Below are 20,436 nucleotides of genomic sequence, written 5' to 3'. Positions count from 1 at the left end.
GGTATGGCTCTCTGTCTTGACACTTTTGGGGTAGTCATGCAATTTTATAATATCATAAATAAATATGTAAAAGTATAGTTGCTGGAGCATAGAATGTAGAGATTGGGTAGATATTGCCAAACTGTACAAATTTACAGTACTATCAGAAATATGAGTTCCATTTCACCATTAAGAATTTGCTTTTTTCCCTTTTCTCTATTTCCTCTTAATTTTAATAAAATTTTCTGAGTTTGATTCTTTCAAGAACCAACCATTGTAATTTTTTTCAGTTCTGTATTTTGTACTGTTATGTCATGAATTTCTTTTCTGATTTATTATGTCCTTATTTCCATATAGTTTGGATTTAATTTAATTTCTCTTTTAATTTACTTTCTTCCTAAAACTTGATTCCTAGTATATTTATAGAGCATTGATTACCAAACATAGTTGCTTTTAATGATAGACTACTTTTTTATTCTATTTTATTTATGTTATTTTATTTTGGTTTTTTAGGGCCACACCCATGGCATTGGAGATTCCCAGGCTGGGGGTTGAATTGGAGCTGCAGCTGCTGACCTACGCCACAGCCAATGCAACACCAGATCTGAGCCACATCTGCGACCCACACCATAGCTCACGACAACACTGGATCCTTAACCCACTGAGCGAGGCCAGGGATCAAACCTGCGTCCTCACGGATACTAGTCGGGTTCATTAACCACTGAGCCATGAAGGAAACTCAAGAATACCTTATTTACTTAGGATCACTACATTTTCAAAGCCTAGAAGCAAGCCCTAAATTTAGAAATACCCATTTTTTTGTATTATGTTGTTTAATGACTACTTGAATTTGTTATTTAATCTCTGAAAGCTACTGTATTTTACATGTATAATAGAGGAGATAATACTATGTCAAAATACACATTATTAAGTATATTAAAATACAGTGAACATGAACTTCCCAGTAATCGCTCAATACATTATTTTATTATCTTGCTAGGTAGTTTGATCCAATGAGATTTGATACCATTAAATTTGATTTTTGGTGTTCCCTTGTGGCAGAGCAGGTTAAGGGTCTGGCGTTGTCACTGCAGAAGCTCCAGTTGCTTCTGTGGCACAGGGTCAATCCCTAGCCCAGGAACTTCTACATACTGCGTGAACAGCCAATTTTTTTTTTTTTTTAATTTTCTTAAGTTTTAAATGCATGAACAAATGCTTATGCATGTGGTGTAGAAAGGGAGACTAACTAAACTTCAGTGCATGCAGACGGGATTGAGTCTAAATAACCAGTAAATATTCAGAGATAGGAAAAAGAAGAGCAAGGTAAACAGGATAATACTTGCTTCCTTCTTCTGATTTTCCCATCTCTTTGTTACTTAATGATGCCAAGTTTAGTGGAAAAAGACTGTTTATATTTTTATCTTTTCTTTTTCTTCTAATCCCCAACCAGCGGTTCCAGTAATGCTCATCCCTAGAAACAAGTAACTTCATACCAATTATGATATTGTAGGTCATCGATTTTACTGTCCTGTCTACTCTGCATGCTTAGGATCTTGATAATGGTCCATGCTTGGAATGTAAATACCTGATTGGTTCTTTCTCCTACCTCATCTCTGGTTTGCCTGAAACCTAACCTAATACTATTAGAGGCTACATTAGTTTACTTCCTATTCTTCAGAATGATGGAAGAGCATAGAGCAGTCATATTTTCCTGAACTGCTCTGGCTATAGCCTTTTGGGCCTACAGGGAAACAATGCCTGGAAACAAACAAACAAAAAAAACAAAAACTAAGGGAAATGTGTAAAGTAAACACCCAGGGGAAGCAGGGACATAACCATGGAACAGTGGCTTAGCAACATTTGGCCTGGATCTATTTAGAAATACCTTTGAGAATATCATTGCTTAGAGCTTTCAAAGACCTATTCATTTCTGGGTTGTCAGTTAAGTTTATATTCTGTTCCTTTCAACCAAATTTTCTTGGAGCATAGGCATAAAATAAATGACTCCTAGGGCCTGAATACCTGTGTTAGCTTTTGCAGGAATTTAAACATTTTGTTTATTTTTTAGTAAATTATTATTGAGATGTTAAATTGGCATTGTGATTTCCTAGCCAGCTTTGCTGAGGCATAAATATTCATGTCTCCTGACAACACTGATAGTTCTAGTGAATATTTAAAATCCATTTCCCTTGGAAACCTGAAGAAGTTTTAAGATGTGTTGATAGTTCTGAAATGTTTGTTGAGAATTAATCTGGTTGTCTTTGAATTTCTGGCTTGTAATTCCATAAATTTTATTGCAGATTTTTTAACTGGAGATTAACTGACAAAGTGAGTATTTAGGATAGAACTCTTTTTGATGCATCCTAAAAATAACCTGATATCCGCTCAGAGTTGATGATGGTGAATTATTCATGTCACCTTGGTTTGGGAAGGGTCCCACCAACCAGGTGCTAGGCTAATTATATTATCTTTTATTTCTTCTATATAATTTCATTTAAAGGGTACAATTTTGTAGCATAGGATGATTTGATTACTATAAACATGTTTTACCATACTTTAGTTTTATTTATGTGTTATATATAAGCAAAGCTGTTGATAAAAATAATAGAGTTAAATTTAAAACATTTTCTAATTGGCAGTGAATTTTACTGTATCCCATTTTTGTGCTGTCATCCAATCCTTTATATTACTGTTAAGAAATATCCCAGTTTATGCTGGGATAAATAATTTCCTACATTTCAAAGCACCTGTCACCCTAAAATATACTAGTTTCATCTGAAGCAACTAAGGTAAGTTTATACCATTCTATATGCTGATGCGTTAAAAAAAAGTTTGGGAGTTCCCGTCGTGGCTCAGTGGTTAACAAATCCAACTAGTATCCATGAGGAAGCGGGTTGGATCCCTGACCTCACTCAGTGGGTTAAGGATCCAGCATTGCCGTGAGCTGTGGTGTAGGTGCAGATGCTGCTCAGATCTGTGGTGTAGGCCAGCGGCTACAGCTCCAATTTGACCCCTAGCCTAGGAACCTCCATATGCTGAGGTGCAGCCCTAAAAAGACAAAAAAAAAAAAAAAATTGAATATGTAGTGGAAATTTTAATATAATGTAAGAGCTTATATTTTTATGCTAATAGCTTGAACAAAAGGGCACTCTGAAATTTTAGAAGGTATTACAAAATAGTAAAGTGAGTGATTATATTTTCGTAGTGCAAAAAAATCAAGCTGATGATTAGGGTTAAATATTCCCTAAGGGGAAGAATCACATGAAACTAGCTTACATGCTTTCACTAACAGATCACTGAAATTAAAGTTTACCTGGTTAATTATTAAAACTATGTTGTGAATTTTTTTTTTTTCTCACTTGTCTTAATAGTATGTGTGTGCATAGCGGTTTCTGTTTCTAAATGAATCACTTAAAGAGGAAAGACTATGTAAAAAAAAGTGCTATGTACCACTTTGTCACAGGAGTATGCGAATTGAGACTTTGAATAAATTATAATAGTTGATGTTCCACAGTACAAATAGTTTTTCAAATGCCTACCTGATAACTCTATTGCATCTATAATATTCTCCAAGACTATAAAACACATAAATATTGACTTTGAGAATTACTAGGTAGATGGTTTTGATATAACCTTGTACAGAATCATTCCATTTGTTTTTTGTTTGTTTGTTTGTTTCTAATAGACATCACGGGGCAAGGATTTGACTGTACCATCACATCCAGACTAAGATAGAAGGTGTAGTAGCTTTTGCAAACCCATTTATGAGATAATTCCTCATCAATGAGTAAGGTAAGTCCTAGAAATGCATCATCTCTATCCTCCATTTATTTTGCTCTGATTAAATAATGTCTTAAGATTATGCATTAGAGGATCCGGCGTTGCCCTGAGCTGTGTGTGGTGTAGGTTGCAGACGCAGCTCGGATCCCGCATTGCTGTGGCTCTGGCATAGGCCGGTGGCTATAGCTCCAATTCGACCGATAGCCTGGGAAACCTCCATATGCCTTGGGTACAGACCTAGAAAAAGATAAAAAAAAAAAAAAAAAGGTCATGCATTAGATATATAAGATGAATAACTATGAATTGTTTATTTGTTATTGCACAAATACCAAATGTGCTGCCTGACCACAAAGTCTGTCTAAAGTTATCTTCTGTATTGCCTTTTGATGAAGATTAGTTAATTAGATTGTAAATAAAAAGTATGTAATTTCTAGCAAACGCCATGGCTATGCTAACCTAAAAAACTTGGGAGGAATTCTTGTGGCTCAGTGGTAATAAGCCAGACCAGTAAACATGAGGATGCGAGTTCCATCCCTGGCCTCGCTTAGTGGGTTATGGATCCAGCATTACTGTGAGCTGTGTGGTGTAGGCTGGCAGCTGCAGCTCTGATTCCACCTCTAGCCTGGGAATTTCCAAATGCCACAGGTACAGCCCTAAAAGGACAAAAAAACAAAACAAAACAAAAAAACAAACAAAAACTTCGGAATTTGCTTTCATCTGTCTTTTAATGACTGACATCACAAACTTCAATGACAATACATTTTTTAAATTTTTATTCCTTTTGGCTATACCTGAAACATCTTAATTCTCCCAGACCAAGAATCAAATCCACACCACGACAGCAACCCAAGCCACAGCACGGACAATGCTGGATCCTTAACCCACTGAGCCACCAAGGAACTCCAGTATGTATTTCTTTAAATTGATTTCCACATGAAATGTAAATAGGATAAGTGAATAAGTTTGCTATTTTTTCACAATTTCACTCATTTAATGCATTGTTTCTTTTGCTATATAGCTCTCAAATATTCTTTACTTTTAATATAACAGCAATTATAATGTAATAGCACGTTGATTTGGAATGATCTATTGTTAATATTTATTTACATGCAAAAAGAGTGTAATCTATAGGAATTAAAGTTTAGTAGTGTAAGCTAGGACATTTACAAACATTTGCATTTCCTGATGATTCACCGCCATATAATTCATGAAATTTGGCCAAATATGGTAGAAAAAGGAAAGTTAGCTTTCATGTATTTGAAAAACATTTAAAATATACACAGAGATTCATTTTGACTTAGGTCATTTTTTTAAATATTCCTTTTTGCTAAGTAACGTAATAGTCAAATTGCTTTTAATTTTCAAAATTCTGTTTAAATATCTAAAATAACTACTGGTAAAATATTACATTCATGTCAAATTATTTTTAAGTAAACTTTTCATTATTGTATTCACACTGTTAATTTTCACCAAATTTATGTTTTATTCCTTTCAGATACATAATTCATTTATATGTAACAAACACCACACTCAAACATATGGAAAACCAGAGAAACATCTCAGAGTTCATTCTTTTGGGACTTTCTTATGATCAGAACATACAAATATTTTGCTTTGTGCTCTTCTCATTCTGTTATATTTCCCTGTTGTTAGGAAACCTTCTGATCCTTATATGCATTCGATGCAGTCCTCTTTTTAACCAACCGATGTATTATTTCCTTACCCATTTATCTTCCATTGACATCTGCTATACCTCTAGTGTTACACCCAAATTAATTGGTGACCTGCTAGTGGGGAGAAAAACCATTTCTTATGATAATTGCATGATACAGGTCTTTGCCATGCACTTCTTTGGCAGTATCGAGATCTTTATTCTTACTGCCATGGCCTTTGATCGCTGCATTGCCATCTGCAAACCTCTCCATTATATGCTTATTGTGAACAGAACGAAATGCAATCTTATAGCCTTGGCTGCTTGGGCTGGTGGAGCAGTCCATTCCTTTCCTCAATTGTCTATGACACTCCAGTTGCCTTTTTGTGGTTCTAATGAAATTGATCACTATTTTTGTGACATCTTTCCTTTGCTTAAAATTGCTTGTACTGATACTTATATCACTGGTGTTCTTGTGGTTGCCAATTCAGGAACAATAGCCTTTGTAAGTTTTCTTGTCTTATTTGTTTCTTATGTTATTATACTATTCGCCTTAAGAAATTACTCAGCTGAGGGAAGGCGAAAAGCCCTCTCTACCTGTGCGTCTCATATCTCTGTGGTCATCTTATTTTTTGGACCTTCAGTTTTTGGTTACCTTAGACCTCCTATTACTTACCCTGAGGATAAAGTATTTGCACTATTTTATACCATCATTGCTCCTATGTTCAATCCCTTAATCTATACATTGAGAAATACAGAGATGAAAAATGCCATGAGAAAAGTTTTGTGTCAAAGATTATTTTCAAAGGAATCGCACAATTAATTTGAAAAAGCTATACATAGTCAACTTTATAAAAAGAAGATATCTCTGTAAATTTAAAAAACAAAAAATATCTCCTATATGTTATATTCTGTCACTATTTGAATGGAATCTTTGAGGAAAATAGGAGTTAGAAATTTAAAGGAATAGCAAAACCTGCACTGACAGTAATTTGGGCATACCAAATAATTGGAAACTTGGTTAATTTTGTGGAGTATTATGGTGATGTAGGAAGGGTAGCCTGCAGGGAAGAAAAAAAAAGACAAAGAAAAAAAATGTAGATCAGAACAAATAAGGCAACTCTATACTGATCATTATTATCACTACTTTTTTTGTCTCTTTAGGGCCGCCCCTATGGCATATGGAAGTTTCCAGGCTAGGGGTCGAATTGGAGCTGAGCTGTCAGCCTTTGCTACAGCCATAGCAACATGAGATCCAAGCCACATCTCTGACCTACACCACAGTTCACCTCAATGCCTGATCCTTAACCCACTGAGCAAGGCCAGGGATTGAACCTGTATCCTCATGGGTGCTACTCAGTTTTGTTTAGGCTGAGCCAATGCAGGAACACACTGATCATTGACTATTAAAGGAAATTATAATTAATTATAATTAATTAAGGGAAATTAAAATTAAAAATGTTGGGCTTATGGGCCAGGATTTAGTCACACACATTAAGTGGAAGTAGGGAAGTTGAATTATAAAATAAAACAACACCTTAACTTTTGATAAAGCATTCGCATATGTATTTTCTAGAGATTCTCATATGCAACAAAAAATAAGTATAGTAGAATTTGTTTTACCATGTTTCATGATAGTCAGATGCTCCTGACTTCACTAAAGAAATTGGTAAAGACAAAGGAAGAATTAATAATTCAGGAGGGTTAAAACTTAATTGCTCTTTCTTTCCCAGCTATTAACCAGAATATAAAACATGTGCATAAAGTTTACAGGACTGAATAATAAAATGTGATCACAAATGCTCACCCCTATAAAATGTTAAGTAAATGCCATTGAATTCAGAATCTAAGACCTTTTCAGCTATAAGGAGGAAAAAACAATCTAACAGAAGACAGATAATAAGTGATCTAAAGTCAAACAAAAGATTCCCAATGTTTGGGTTAAGAATCTGACTCCAGGGGCTTGGATTGCTGCACAGGTGCAATTGTGACCCTGGCCCATTGTAGAGGGTTAAAGGATCCAGCATTGCCACAGCTGCAATGGTGGCAGCTGTGGCTCGGCTTGGATTCAATCCCTGGCCCAGGAAATTCTGTATGCCACAGGTGTGGCCATTAAAAATAATAATAATAATAAAGTGTTATTATTATTATTATATATAGTCAAATGAAGAAAGTAACCAGGACATTTTGGTTGCACACAGATAGTCATTATTCATAATTGTGAAACCTTGTAAACAACTAAGATGTCTTACTCTAGATGAGTAAATGATTGTGGTACATCCAGGCAGTGGGATATTTTTCAGCACTAAGCTGAAAATAAAGGAATTATCAAGCCATGAAAAAATAAGTAGGAAACATAATACATATAAGTGAAAAAGTGAGTCTAAAAAGGCTACCTACTGTATGATTTCAAGTATATGACATTCTGGAAAAGACAAGCCAATCGGGAATCAAAAAGATCAGTGGATGCCAAGGGTTAGGGGAGAAGGAATGATGAATAGGTGGAGAAAAAAGATTTTTATGTCAGTGAACCAACCCCTCTGTATATTACTCTAATTATGGATAATGTCATGATACATGTCAAAACATATAAAATAAATAGCAACAAGAGTGAACCCTGGTAAGCTATGAATATCAGACGATAAAGCTGTGTCAGTGTAAGCTCTTTTGATTTTAACAAACACGTCTCTCTGGTGGGAGAGGTTGTCCTTTTGTGGGGACAGGGGTATGTGTAGGCTCCCTGTACTTTCCCTTCAATTCTGCTGTGTAACTAAAACTGCTTTAAAAAAATAAATTTTATTAATTAAAAATATACATTGTGTATTTTTCAATTAAGTTATTTGGTATTTGGTTGTTGAGGTGTTGGAGTTTTTTATATATTCTAATGGTAGATCCTAGGAGGTATGTGTCTTGCAGATATATTCCTACATTCTGAAGACTGAATTTTTATTTTATTCATAGTCTTGTCACTTCAGTGAGCAGATGCTTTACATTTTGATAAAGGCTATATTATCTATTGTTTATTTTATTGCTTGTGCATTTTTTTGTCAGTCATTTTTTCAACACCATTATCTGAAGAGACTATTCTTTGCCCCATTGAAAGGTCTTGGCGCTTCTTGTTGAAAATCAAATGACTGTAGATATACAGCTGTATTTCCAGACTCTCATTCTGTTTTATGGCAAATAGAGATGGAAAACAGGTAATTCATTGCCAGAGGCTAAAGGAAGGAAAAAATGAGTGACTGCTTACTGGGTGCAGACTATGGCTTTGGCATGAACATTAGGGAAAATATTTTGGAAGTAGAGGTGAGGGTTGTACAACTCTGTGAATGTACCAAATGTCACCTAATTGTCTGCTCTGGTTAAAGTGGTGACTTCACATTATGTGAATGTTATCTCACTAAAACAAATCATATTTATATATCAAGTAGTATTTCATTTATGTATTTCCAAATTAAAAAAATACACACCATGGCACAATTAGTACATCAAATCATCTTTGCAACTGAAATGAGGACGAGACTTCTGGTAAATATTTTCTAGAGAAACAAAGGACAATTTCATGAAAGGCCTTTTTTGCATTCTAGGATTTAAATGAAGGATTTAAAAGATCTCAGGAAACACAGCAAATGTCATGAGAGACAATATACTGCCTTATAGGTTTTTATGAAAAGGAAGATAGTTAAAATACTGAAAGAGTTTTAAAATATATAAATGCAATGCCAGAAGTTCCCATCGTGGCTCAGTAGTTAACGAATCTGACTAAGAACCATGAGGTTGCGGGTCCGATCCCTGGCCTTGCTCAGTGGGTTAAGGATCCGGCATTGCCCTGAGCTGTGTAGTTTGTAGATGCAGCTTGGATCACAGATCCCGAGTTGCTGTGGCTCTGGTGTAGGCTTGGCAGCTGCAGCTCCAATTAAACCCCTAGCCTGGGAACTTCTATATGCTGCAGATTTGGCCCTAGAAAAGGCAAAAAGGCAAAAAAAATTTAAAAAATAAATAAATAAATGCAATGCCAGCATTGTGATCATTCTAGAGATGCTGTGCAAAGAAGTATAAAGGGCAGAATGAATTACGAGGGAGGTAAAATGAAGTAGAGCTGCTAAAGCAAGAGGAATTGAACAAATTACCATCTCAGCAGTTTATAATAAAGAAACAAAAACTTCACCAGATTTAATTTTTTAGACACCTTCTATAATGTTTAATTACATAGCTGAACAAAACAATAAAACTGTCACTAAAAATGAAATAGAAGTTTAGATAATTAAACAACAGATTCTTTTTCTAAGGAATCTTTAAGGGGCGATCATTTAGTTCTCATTATGATGTTTTCTTAGTAATCTGAATTTCTATTTTTGAGCATTATTAGTGATTAAAAATTATTATTTGAGGGAGTTCCCACTGTGGCACAGTAAAAAAGTATCTGACTAGTATCCATGAGGATGCCCATGAGGGCACAGGTTCAATACCTTGTCTCACCCAGTAGGTTAAGGATCTGATGTTGCCATGAGCTGCGGTGTAAGTCATTGGCCAGGCTAGGATCTCATGTTGCTGTGGCTGTGGCGTAGTCTGGTGGCTGTAACTCTGATTTGACCCCTAGCTTGGGAACTTCCATATACAGCAGGTGCAGCTCTAAAAAAAGAAAAAAAGGTTACTATTTGGAAAAAAATACTGACCTAGCACTAGTGACATTTTCTTATATAAATCTAAATCTAAATTCAATTTAAATGAGACTTTAGCATTATATAATACCCAAATCTTGCATATATTTAGTTCTTTTAACAAGTTGAGAACATTTTTCAAACTGAGATATAATTGACATATAACTATATAATAATTTTTGTTCAAAGTAATTATTTTGGTGAAATATCACAACAATAAGTCTAATAAACATCCATCATCCACATACTTGCAATTTAAAAATTCCCTTTTCTTATGATAATAATGTGTTCAATATTTTCTTTCTGAACAACTTTCAAATGTAAAATACAATATTATTAACTATAGTCATCATTGTATACCAGGAAGAATTTATTTATTTTATAAATAAATTTTATAACTGAAAATTTGTTTCAGTTATAAAATTAACAAATTAACAATAATTATAAAAAAATATAAAATTTGTTATTTCATTCCCTTCACCTGTTTTGCCCATGCCCCCACCATCCATGGATCTGTTCTCTGTATCTATGAATTCAGTTTTTTTGTTTGTTGTAGATTGAACATATAGGTGAGTTCTTATTGATATTTGTTTTTCTTTGTCTGGATTTCTTCATTTAGTAAAATTATTCTCAAGGTCCATCCATGTTATGGCAAATGGCAGGATTTCCTTCGTTTTTATGGCTGAATAATATGTACATCACATTTTCATTATTCATTCATCTGATGGAAGACACTCAGTTTGTTTCCATGTCTTAGCTATTGTGAATAATGCTTCAAGAAACATGGAAATCATATATCTCCTTGAAATAGTAATTATATTTATAGTCTCTTTATTTTCCACAATCCGATCCAGGATACCTCCCTTCAGCACTGTGGTTTCTCAGAGAATGCAGGATGATGACATAGGAGACCATCAGCATGACAAAACTCTCTGTACAGATGCCCCACTGCTGGACACCAAGAGAAGACTGATTGTGTAGGTGTCTGTACAGGCAAGTTTCAACAAGTTTCTGCAAGTCACAGAAATAGTGACCAATCACATTTGGACCACAGAAGGGTAAACTTAAGGCCGGAAAAATCTGCGTTTAATCATGCACAAAGGACCCATCCCAGGCTACAGCCACCAGAACACCAAAATCAGTCACTGTGAGGATTAGAATCAAGATCTCCAGGCAGCCAAAGAAATGGAATGGAAAGACTTGGACCGTACACTCACTGAAAGAGGTAGTGGTCTTCTTCGTAAGGACATCCACAATCATTCTAGAGGCTACACATGTAGAAAGGAAGTTATCAGAAGAGGATAAATAAAAAAGTAAGCTGGTCTTGATGGTAGCAATAGTTAGCAAGTTACCCAACAGTACCTCCAAATAGAAACTCAAGAAAATGGCAAACACTATTTTATTACTGTTGATAGATAGAAGGTTGGTTAGAGGAAAATCCATTAATATTTAACGGCAACTGTTTTTTTGGACATTGCATGCTCGTATATAATCACAGTGAAAAATCAGAAGACGCCTTGGAATTCATAGTATGAAATCTTTCTTTTTTTAAATTGAAATGTAGTTGACTTACAATGTTATATTGGCTTACGGTGTACAACAGAGTGATTCAATATGTTATATTCAACAAAATAATATTTCCCTGTGCTGAACATTATATACTTGTAGGTTATGATTTTATACATAGTAGTTTGTGTCTCTTAACCCCATACCTCTATTTTGAGTTTCCTCAATGTTCTGATAACTTTCATTGTGAAGTGCTAGAATCCCTCATTTCCTAAGGGTTAGTATACTTTCAAGGCCTGGAATCACGTAGTAAATAGGAAAACCTATTTATTTCATTCACACAAGGCACAGTGACCTGCTGCTTCACAGCTGTCCGAGCAAGTCATTAAACCTTCTTAAGTGCGTTCTTATCAGCACCACAGTGGTGATATTACTTTAGTCAAAATATTAATTACTTTGGGGATAAAAGATGTAATAAACTTAAAGCACAGAAATAATATTTCAACAAACCCTTTTTTAAAAATGATTTTCATTATTTTGTATGAGATACAAGTGCATAAAAATTCCTAAAGTTTAATGTCTGAAGGATAATTTTAATACATGGATTTATATATGAGATAGAGGACTTAACTTCCAATGTGTACATTTTGGGCTAAGCCTACATGACCTGCAGAAGTGAAGCGGCATAGAATGTTTTCCTTTCACCACCCATCTCTTTTATCAATGTTAATCTCTGGCAAAAAAAATCAACTGGTTCCTTGAATCAACTGGTTCAACAAGGTGAGAAGTAAAGTTACAGCGAGAAATTGCCAAGAGACACCAAGCTCAGGTCACTGATTTTAGGTCACTGATCTTTCAGGTCACGGATTTTTATTGATCTATTTACACTGAGCATGAAGTTTCCTTCTGCTATTGTTACATATTTGGACTCTAGCTGCTTATCTTTGGTGCTATTTTTCTTTCCTTCATTCAGCTTTTCCTGAAAGCTGACTTAATACCGTCCAAAGCTGTATTATTTTTCCTCCTTTCCTTTAGAAAGCAAGATGATGACAGGGAAGACCGAGTTTCCTGAACTGTCTGTCTGAGTAGAACGTTTTGGATCCTCCAGAGAAACATTGTCCTAACTATGCTAACACACAGGTGAGAAGTAAAGTTACAGCCAGAAAATGCCTAGAGACACCCAAGTTCAGTACCCCGGACAGCGGCTCAGAGGCTCTGGTAGATGTCTGTTTCTAAACTCCTCTGGGGCTATAATTTCTTAGAAGTTACAAAAGACCTATTAATTCTTGCATTGTCATATAACTTTAGATTCTGCATTATGAACCAAACTTCCTTTAGTTATAGGCACAAAATAAATGACTTTCAGGATTTAAAATATATGTTTGCTTTTGCAAGAATTAAAAAAAAAAACAACTTTTTATTGGGGTTCTGATATCCACTTCTTGCATCCCTGACATTAATGAACACTTAAATTCCACCCCTTCTGCAAACATAGATAATGTTCTAAGACAGATTGAGATTTTCAAAATAATTTTATAGACTCGATCTAAGTGTGTTTGAATATTTATTTTTAAATCTCTGCATTTTATTTCAGGTGTAAATGCTGGAGAAGAATTAGCAGAGTGAGTATCTCAAGAGAAAATTCTTCTTAAAATTCATTACTTAGAACTGATGGTCAGATAATTAGTGAATGAACCATGCCACTTCTTTTTGGATAATAATTTAAGAAATGTGCTTTAGAGTAGTTATACATTATTTAAATGTGTTATATTTTATTTAATTTCAAGGCTGTATTTTCTCTTGAAGCATAAGATATTTGATTAGTATAAAATTCTTTAGCTAACTTTAGTTTTAGGTATACAGTATTCACAAGCAGAATTCTAGTCGAGAACAAGAACAGTTGAGTTAAAGTTATAAAGTCTTCAAGATAAAGTGAATTGTATTGAGGCCCTTTTTGATGCTTTTATATTTTCCTCCATGTTCTTATCAAAGAATAGGCTTATCTATGCTTGCATATCTCCAGTGATAAATACTTTCTTAACCTTCAAAAATATTGCCACCCTAAAATGGACTAGATTCATTTGATTCAATTAAGGTAAGTGCGTATCAGGCCCTGTTTGACACATGTAGGAGAAGATTTGAGCTTATGGTAGAAGCTTTAACTATGAATACAATCATTCTTATTATTTTGATAGTATAACCAAAATAGAATATAAAAATTTGGTGCAATCCTACAAAAATATAGAGCAGTATTTTAACTGTATTTTTATAGTATATGGAAAATTTCAGCCTCATCATGTGTGTTCACCAATACCATAAGAAAACCAATCTCTCAGCAATTTTATTTCTTTTTACTCATAGGTTGGCAAATTGAAGTTTATCCTCATCATTTCATTAAATCCCTGTTGTGATGTTTTTGTTGTTTCTTCATTCGTTAGAATCATGTCCATGGTAATTTCAGAAACAGTTCACTTAAATACAAAAATATACAGAAATCTAATGTGTGATTATGAATCATTTAAGACATTGGATAAAACTGATTATTTTCTGTATAATTTTGTAATATAACTTGATTATATAAATGTGTAAATGAGGCTTAGAGAAATAGCAACAAACTCAGAATTCACAAAATGTATCAAAGAAGAGTAAGTTGATTCCGTTTACAGAGTTTCTTAAAGTTTTGATATACAGAAAAAGAAGATGTTTAATAAAATTGGTTAAGAAAATATTTGGATAATGTCTATGCTTATACTGGGTGACTGACTTATAGAACTTTGGCAAGATGGCTCAGATTTTAAGTTCTACATCTATACTAACTAATTCACTACACAATTATACTGAACAATTAGACAAATATAAGGACATATTTCACTTAATATCAATCACCTGACTTTTAGACATATTTAGATAATGTGATGTCTTTTTATATGGAGATGATTACTTCTGTGGGAACACGATTTGAATTAAAACAGCTCACCATTCCGTTTATTTTACATCTTCATATTTCTACCTCGTTCTTGCTGCCAATGTTGCAACCACTTGTAGAGTGCATAATATTTCTCCGTCACATCATTCAGTTATTTGACAACTTGAGAAAATGTGATCAAGAATTTATTCAAAGATAATGATTCTCTCGTCTGTCTTACACTTCCCTATGCTAACAGCAGTGATCGCAATAGCATTTTCCTTCAAAGTTTGGATTGGGATTTTTAAGAGCTGTGGTGAATTATACATGTATGATGATCTGGAAAAAGACCAAGAATCCTACCTTCACAAAATGCATATTTTGCTAAAATTGACAAAATTATTCAAAATAATTTGTAATTGAAAATCCTGAAACATACACTTACATAAACTACAAGATGTATTACCATAAGTATCACTCAGTTTTTATGACAGATTGAGTGACTTGTTAGTCTGTCACCTAGCGTACTTCTTTCAACTGGGATAAGGATTTAAAAGTTTCTCTCACTTTTATCCTCCGTGACATCTCCTCTTGCTCTGCTCACGAGGATGGGATGCAACACAGATTAAGCAGGAATCAGGTTTCTTCCCCCAGATTCACAGGGTATTAACTTCTGATGCTAACACAATATTTAGATTATTTTATTTTGGTCTCCTTTATTAATAGTAGTGGTTTGGACATAATGTGTGATATCCCATTTAAATTTTTCATCAAGCTAATTATCTAACAGTTAACTCTAAATCAATGTCTCTTAGGTAGATACTTATATCTGAAAAATAAACAGTATGTCATCTCTTAAACAGGGAATCAAAATTAGCTGTAATAAGGTAAGTAGAAAGTTGATCAATGGACCAAAAATACATCAAACTGTACTTAAGTACTGCTAAATGTTGAACACTATGAGCCTGAGAATCATTTTTGCTTTGTTAAAAAAGTGGAGGTTAGGAAGCCTTACAGCAATACTAGACTCATCGGAAGAACAAATGGAGTTTTTTCTCCTCAATGAAATTGGAATTACAATTAAAAATTTTAAGTAGAATTGGTTTCTTATAGGATGGACCAATTTAAAATGTTGAGCCAATTACATATTCACTATCTAAATTGATCTTTAAAAAAGGTTAGAATTTGTGAATCACTGGATTTGATGGCTTCTAAATAATTTTGCTAAAAAAGCATTCTACATTTTTTAAAATAGCCATCCAAAATACCCAGATATGGTACCCAGATATGGTCAGACTAAAGCTGAAAGTGAACTATATAGTGTTTTCTTCCCTACTGGATGTCAGTTAATTCCTCAACATTTTATTAAATAGCTCCCCAAATTCATTCCTTCTGTTCTATCCTCTGTTTTGCTCTGCATAAACCATGACTTCATACTGCACAGATGTGAATTTATAAATTGTTCATCCATTCATGAATGTAGCATATAGACATAGTGCTGGCAACAAATATTCCTTAGGGCTATAACATATCTTTAAAATTAACTTTATTGCCAAGTTTATAAATAATAAACATAAAATTTCTAGAAAAGTTATGAAATATGAGCAAGCAAATATATTTGGGAAATTCTATATTTTGACCCTATGGTAAGGTACACATTTTAAAATGTTCAAAATATTTTGGCTATTTAAAATTTTGCAAATGGAACTTTTCTTGTTATCAAAATAATATATAACAGTAATAACAAAAATTATTTTAGAGTGGTCTAATTTTTAATCCATTGGTATCCGATGCAATCTTTAATTCCATTGATGGTAAAATTGAAAAATTATATCCTTATACCTACTTCACATACATGTTCTCAAAAGATTTGTAAAATAAAACACATGATGAAAAACAATTCTACATATCAGGAATTACTAACATTAATATCAATGTATGCCAATCTTTTTTGGTAAATTTTACATTATTGTACTTTCTGATAAAGTTTTTAGAAAAGTGTACATTACTGTCATACTGCTAGTTATGTATGCAGAGATTTTTTATCTTTTCAGATAGTCCTAAACTGAAATATATGGAGAATCAGAACAATGTCTCAGAATTCATCCTTTGGGGATTTTATTATAATGAGAACATGCGAATAGTTTGCTTTGTACTCTTCTTAGTCTGTTATGTTGCTCTGTTGGTAGGAAACCTTCTGATTCTTGTCTCCATTCGATGCAGTTCTCTTTTTCACCAACCAATGTACTATTTTCTCAGTCACTTATCCTTTATGGACATCTGCTATACCTCCTGTGTGACACCCAAACTGATAGGTGACTTGTTAGTGAAAAGAAATACCATCTCCTATGGCAACTGCATGTTACAGGTCTTTGCTATACACTTCTTTGGAAGTATTGAGGTCTTCATCCTGACAGTCATGGCCTTTGACCGCTATGTTGCCATCTGCAAGCCTCTCCACTATATGATTATCATGAACAGGAAAAAGTGCCATCTTTTAATCTTAATTGCTTGGGCTGGTGGGGCTGTCCATTCCTTTCCTCAATTCTCTTTGGCAATCAAGTTGCCCTTCTGTGGTCCTAATGAAATTGATCACTATTTTTGTGACATCTTTCCGTTGCTGAAAGTTGCCTGTACTGATACCTACATCGCTGGTGTCCTTGTGGTTGCCAATTCGGGAATGGTCACCTTAGTGACGTTTGTGGTTTTATTTTTTTCTTATGTCGTTATATTATTCACTTTAAGACATCACTCAGCTGAAGGAAGGCGCAAAGCCCTCTCCACCTGTGGCTCTCACATCACTGTGATAGTTTTATTTTTTGGACCTTCGATCTTTGCCTATCTTCGACCTCCCACCACTTTCCCTGAGGACAAAGTATTTGCACTGTTTTACACCATCATTGCTCCTATGTTTAATCCTTTAATCTATACGCTAAGAAATTCAGAGATGAAAAACGCCATGAGAAAAGTATGGTGTCAAATAGCATAGCTAAACATCTTTATTTTAAAGTGAATAAAGAAACATCTTTATTTCAGCTAGATGTTCACATTGTTCCATTGGTATTATGTTATGAAAGGCATAAATAGGACTTCAAGATTAATAGTAGTTACCAATTAAATACTAATTATACTATACAATTGACTTGGAAATTCAGTTAATTTTGTGGGATTTTGAGGTTGTGTGAGTAGGGTTATATGCATAAAAATGACCCGGGATATATCAATGAAGGCACCACTATATGAGCAGGGCCCACTGATATGTAAAAGAATAATTGTGATGCTATTAGAAAATTAAAGTTTGATGCTTTCTGTGTTCATCATCAATGACTAACACTGGAGGAAAAGAGGTATTTGTTTCACAGTACAAACTAGGAGTTTCATCTTTCCCCTTCATTTACCATTTTTACTTGACCGCATTGATTAACCTTGCTTTTTTTAGATTTTTCATTTTAAAATAAACCTCTGAGTATAATAAAGTTGAAGCACATGAAATTGAACAGATAAAATAAGAATGCCTGGAAAAGATAGCCATGTCATGTTTAAGCTCTGGAATCATGACTTGTATAAAAAATTAAATCTTTCCATCATCAGCAATAAAATGCTTTCTATGCTTACATCTGGGTTTGACTCAGAAAATTATCTAATGTATCTAACCCCTTCCTCCTTTCTTAGTCATACCCCACTTAATCATGCGCCACATAAATTCTCTAAGAGTTATGAAGCATTTGCTAATGAAACCAAACAATTCCTGATTTACTCCAACTCTCTTCTTAACTGCTTTTCGCAATTTACTTACGACATACATAAAATTTACCATTTTACTTGAGAAGCAGTTTGACAAAATGTGTGTTTAGTATAAACCCATTTGTACTCTATGCACATTCTTGTATGAATGGTATACATTAAACTGGATTATCTTTATTTAGAGAGATTGTAAACATTTTAAAAGTCTCATGCTCTACTGACTGAGCTAGCTGGGTGGCTTGAGGTTGTGAACATTTTAAAAGACATTTACATGAATATTTAAATAATTTTAGACATAGAGAAATGCTTACAAGGATAGAACAATTCCTGTATGCCCCTCACCCAATTATCCGCGTTTTAAACATCTTTTATTGCCATGGTACATTTTCCAAAATTCAAAAACCATCATTGATACATTACTGTTACCGAACTCTGGACTTTAATTTTCATTTCATCAGTTTTTGTCCCACTTTACTGAAGTAAAATTAAAAACAACATTGTGGGAGGGAGTTCCCGTTGTGGCTCAATGGTTAACAAATCCAACTAGTATCCATGAGGACATAGGTTCAATCCCTGGCCTTGCTCAGTGGGTTAAGGATCTGGCGTTGCCTTGAGCTGTGGTGTAGGTCACAGACGTGGCTGTGGTGTAGGCCGGGCGGCTGCAGCTCCAATTGGACCCCTAGCCTGGGAACCCCCTAAAAGACAAAATACTACTACTACTACTACTACTAATAGTAGTAGTAGTAACAATAATAATAATAATTGTAAGTTTAGGTTCACAATTTGATAATTTGATACATGTGTGTATTGTGAAATGATGACTATAATAAAGCTAGTTAACACATCCATTATATCACATAGTTGTCTTGTTGGGAGCATGAAAACTTTTAAGATAAACCTCCTTAGCAACTTTCAGGTATGTAAGTCAGCGCTGTTAACTATAGTCACTATACTGCACATGGGAATCCCAGTTATATGTAGTTCATCACATAACTACTAGTTTGTATACTCTCCATTTCCCCCACCCCTCCCATTCTATTCTCTAGCTGTAGGTGTTGGATTTTTTGGATTTCACAGAAAAGGGAGGTCATACTGTGCTTGTCTTTCTCAGTCTGACATATTTTAGTTATCCCAATACCCTCAAGGTACGTTCATGTTGTTGCAATTGGCAGGGTTTTCTTTTCTTTTCTTTTCCTTTCTTTTCTATGGTCGTGCATCTGAAACTAATATAGTGTTGTAGGTCAATTATCCTTCAAAAAACACACAGGAAAACCCATTACCAGAGGTGAGGAGGTAGGGAAGGGGAAATTAGATGAAGGTGGTCAAAATGACAAACTTCCAGTTGTAACATAAGTGCTTGGGATGTGGAACATTCCTCTCTAAGGGCAGACATATAAGCAAGTGCCAAAGGAGAGGAACTACAGACTTGAATGGGAAACAGTGAGAAGTTCATTTTGGTTGGCATTCAAGGAATGATGCTGGAATAAAGGCTGTGCCAAATATGGTTTTAAATAATATTGGGGATCATAACAATAGTAAAATACTAACTTCTTTCCAGAGTCTATGGGACTAGTGGAAATAAGGAAGGAAAAGTCCTTGGGCAGAACCTGGTACCCAGGGCTCTCTGTAATAGCTGCTGTGACTGGTATGAGGAGGGTGACAGGGAGCTCTTCTCTGTGCTTGAGAGAGAAAGGACAGAGTCATGGCCATTGGAGGGTAGGAGCCTGTGCCTGATGGAATGAAATGGACAGAGAATTGAGGCAGCTGGGAGCAGGGGAGATAACTAGGAGTGATCTGTGTCTGACTTCTATCTATAATCTGTTTCTGGACTCAGCTTCTGGCTGGAGTGGGAGATCAGGTACAGATGATAATGAGAGAGAATGTAAGAGGATTTCCTATAGATGATGGGTAGAGGAGGCAAGAGACCCCATACTTCATGATCTTTGATGAGAATTTCACTTTTCTGTTTTTCTTAACTCTCCACATTTTACACATTCCAGTTCAGAATATAAAAATACCCCAAACTGGAGTTCCCCTCGTGGCACAGCGGAAACAAATCTGACTAGGAACCATGAGGTTGTGGGTTCAATCCCTGGCCTTGGTCAGTGGATTAAGGATCCGACATTGCTGTGGCTCTGGCATAGGTCAGCGGCTATAGCTCTGATTAGACGCCCTCGCCTGGGAACCTCCATATGCTGCGGGAGCAGCCC

At 34.8% G+C, this 20,436-nt stretch overlaps 3 protein-coding genes across 3 annotated transcripts in view; all 3 read left to right on the top strand.

Annotated features, from left to right (window-relative positions):
• LOC146405189 (olfactory receptor 1165-like) overlaps positions 1 to 20,436 on the top strand; it is a 458,625-nt gene that overhangs the window by 332,940 nt on the left and 105,249 nt on the right. Inside the window, exons 3-6 of the mRNA XM_085010078.1 lie at positions 3,665 to 3,771; positions 10,926 to 11,384; positions 12,613 to 12,717; positions 13,172 to 13,199. The gene's annotated coding sequence lies outside the window, so the exon portion shown is untranslated. The remainder of the gene's footprint in view (positions 1 to 3,664; positions 3,772 to 10,925; positions 11,385 to 12,612; positions 12,718 to 13,171; positions 13,200 to 20,436) is intronic.
• LOC100518829 (olfactory receptor 4P4-like) lies at positions 5,298 to 6,233 on the top strand. The gene has a single exon (XM_003124186.3). It carries the CDS (start codon positions 5,298 to 5,300, stop codon positions 6,231 to 6,233), a length of 936 nt encoding a protein of 311 aa, XP_003124234.3.
• On the top strand, positions 16,557 to 17,617 carry LOC146405199 (olfactory receptor 4P4-like). The gene has a single exon (XM_085010079.1). It carries the CDS (start codon positions 16,557 to 16,559, stop codon positions 17,469 to 17,471), a length of 915 nt encoding a protein of 304 aa, XP_084866205.1. The 3' UTR covers positions 17,472 to 17,617.

This window comes from Sus scrofa, chromosome 2 (genome assembly GCF_054392235.1).
Source record: "Sus scrofa isolate SSC_HxYL_T2T_F1_AM1 chromosome 2, Sscrofa_HxYL_maternal_Yorkshire_Landrace_v2.0, whole genome shotgun sequence".
Taxonomy (NCBI): Eukaryota; Metazoa; Chordata; class Mammalia; order Artiodactyla; family Suidae; genus Sus; species Sus scrofa.
This window is presented reverse-complemented; position numbering and strand designations above follow the sequence as displayed.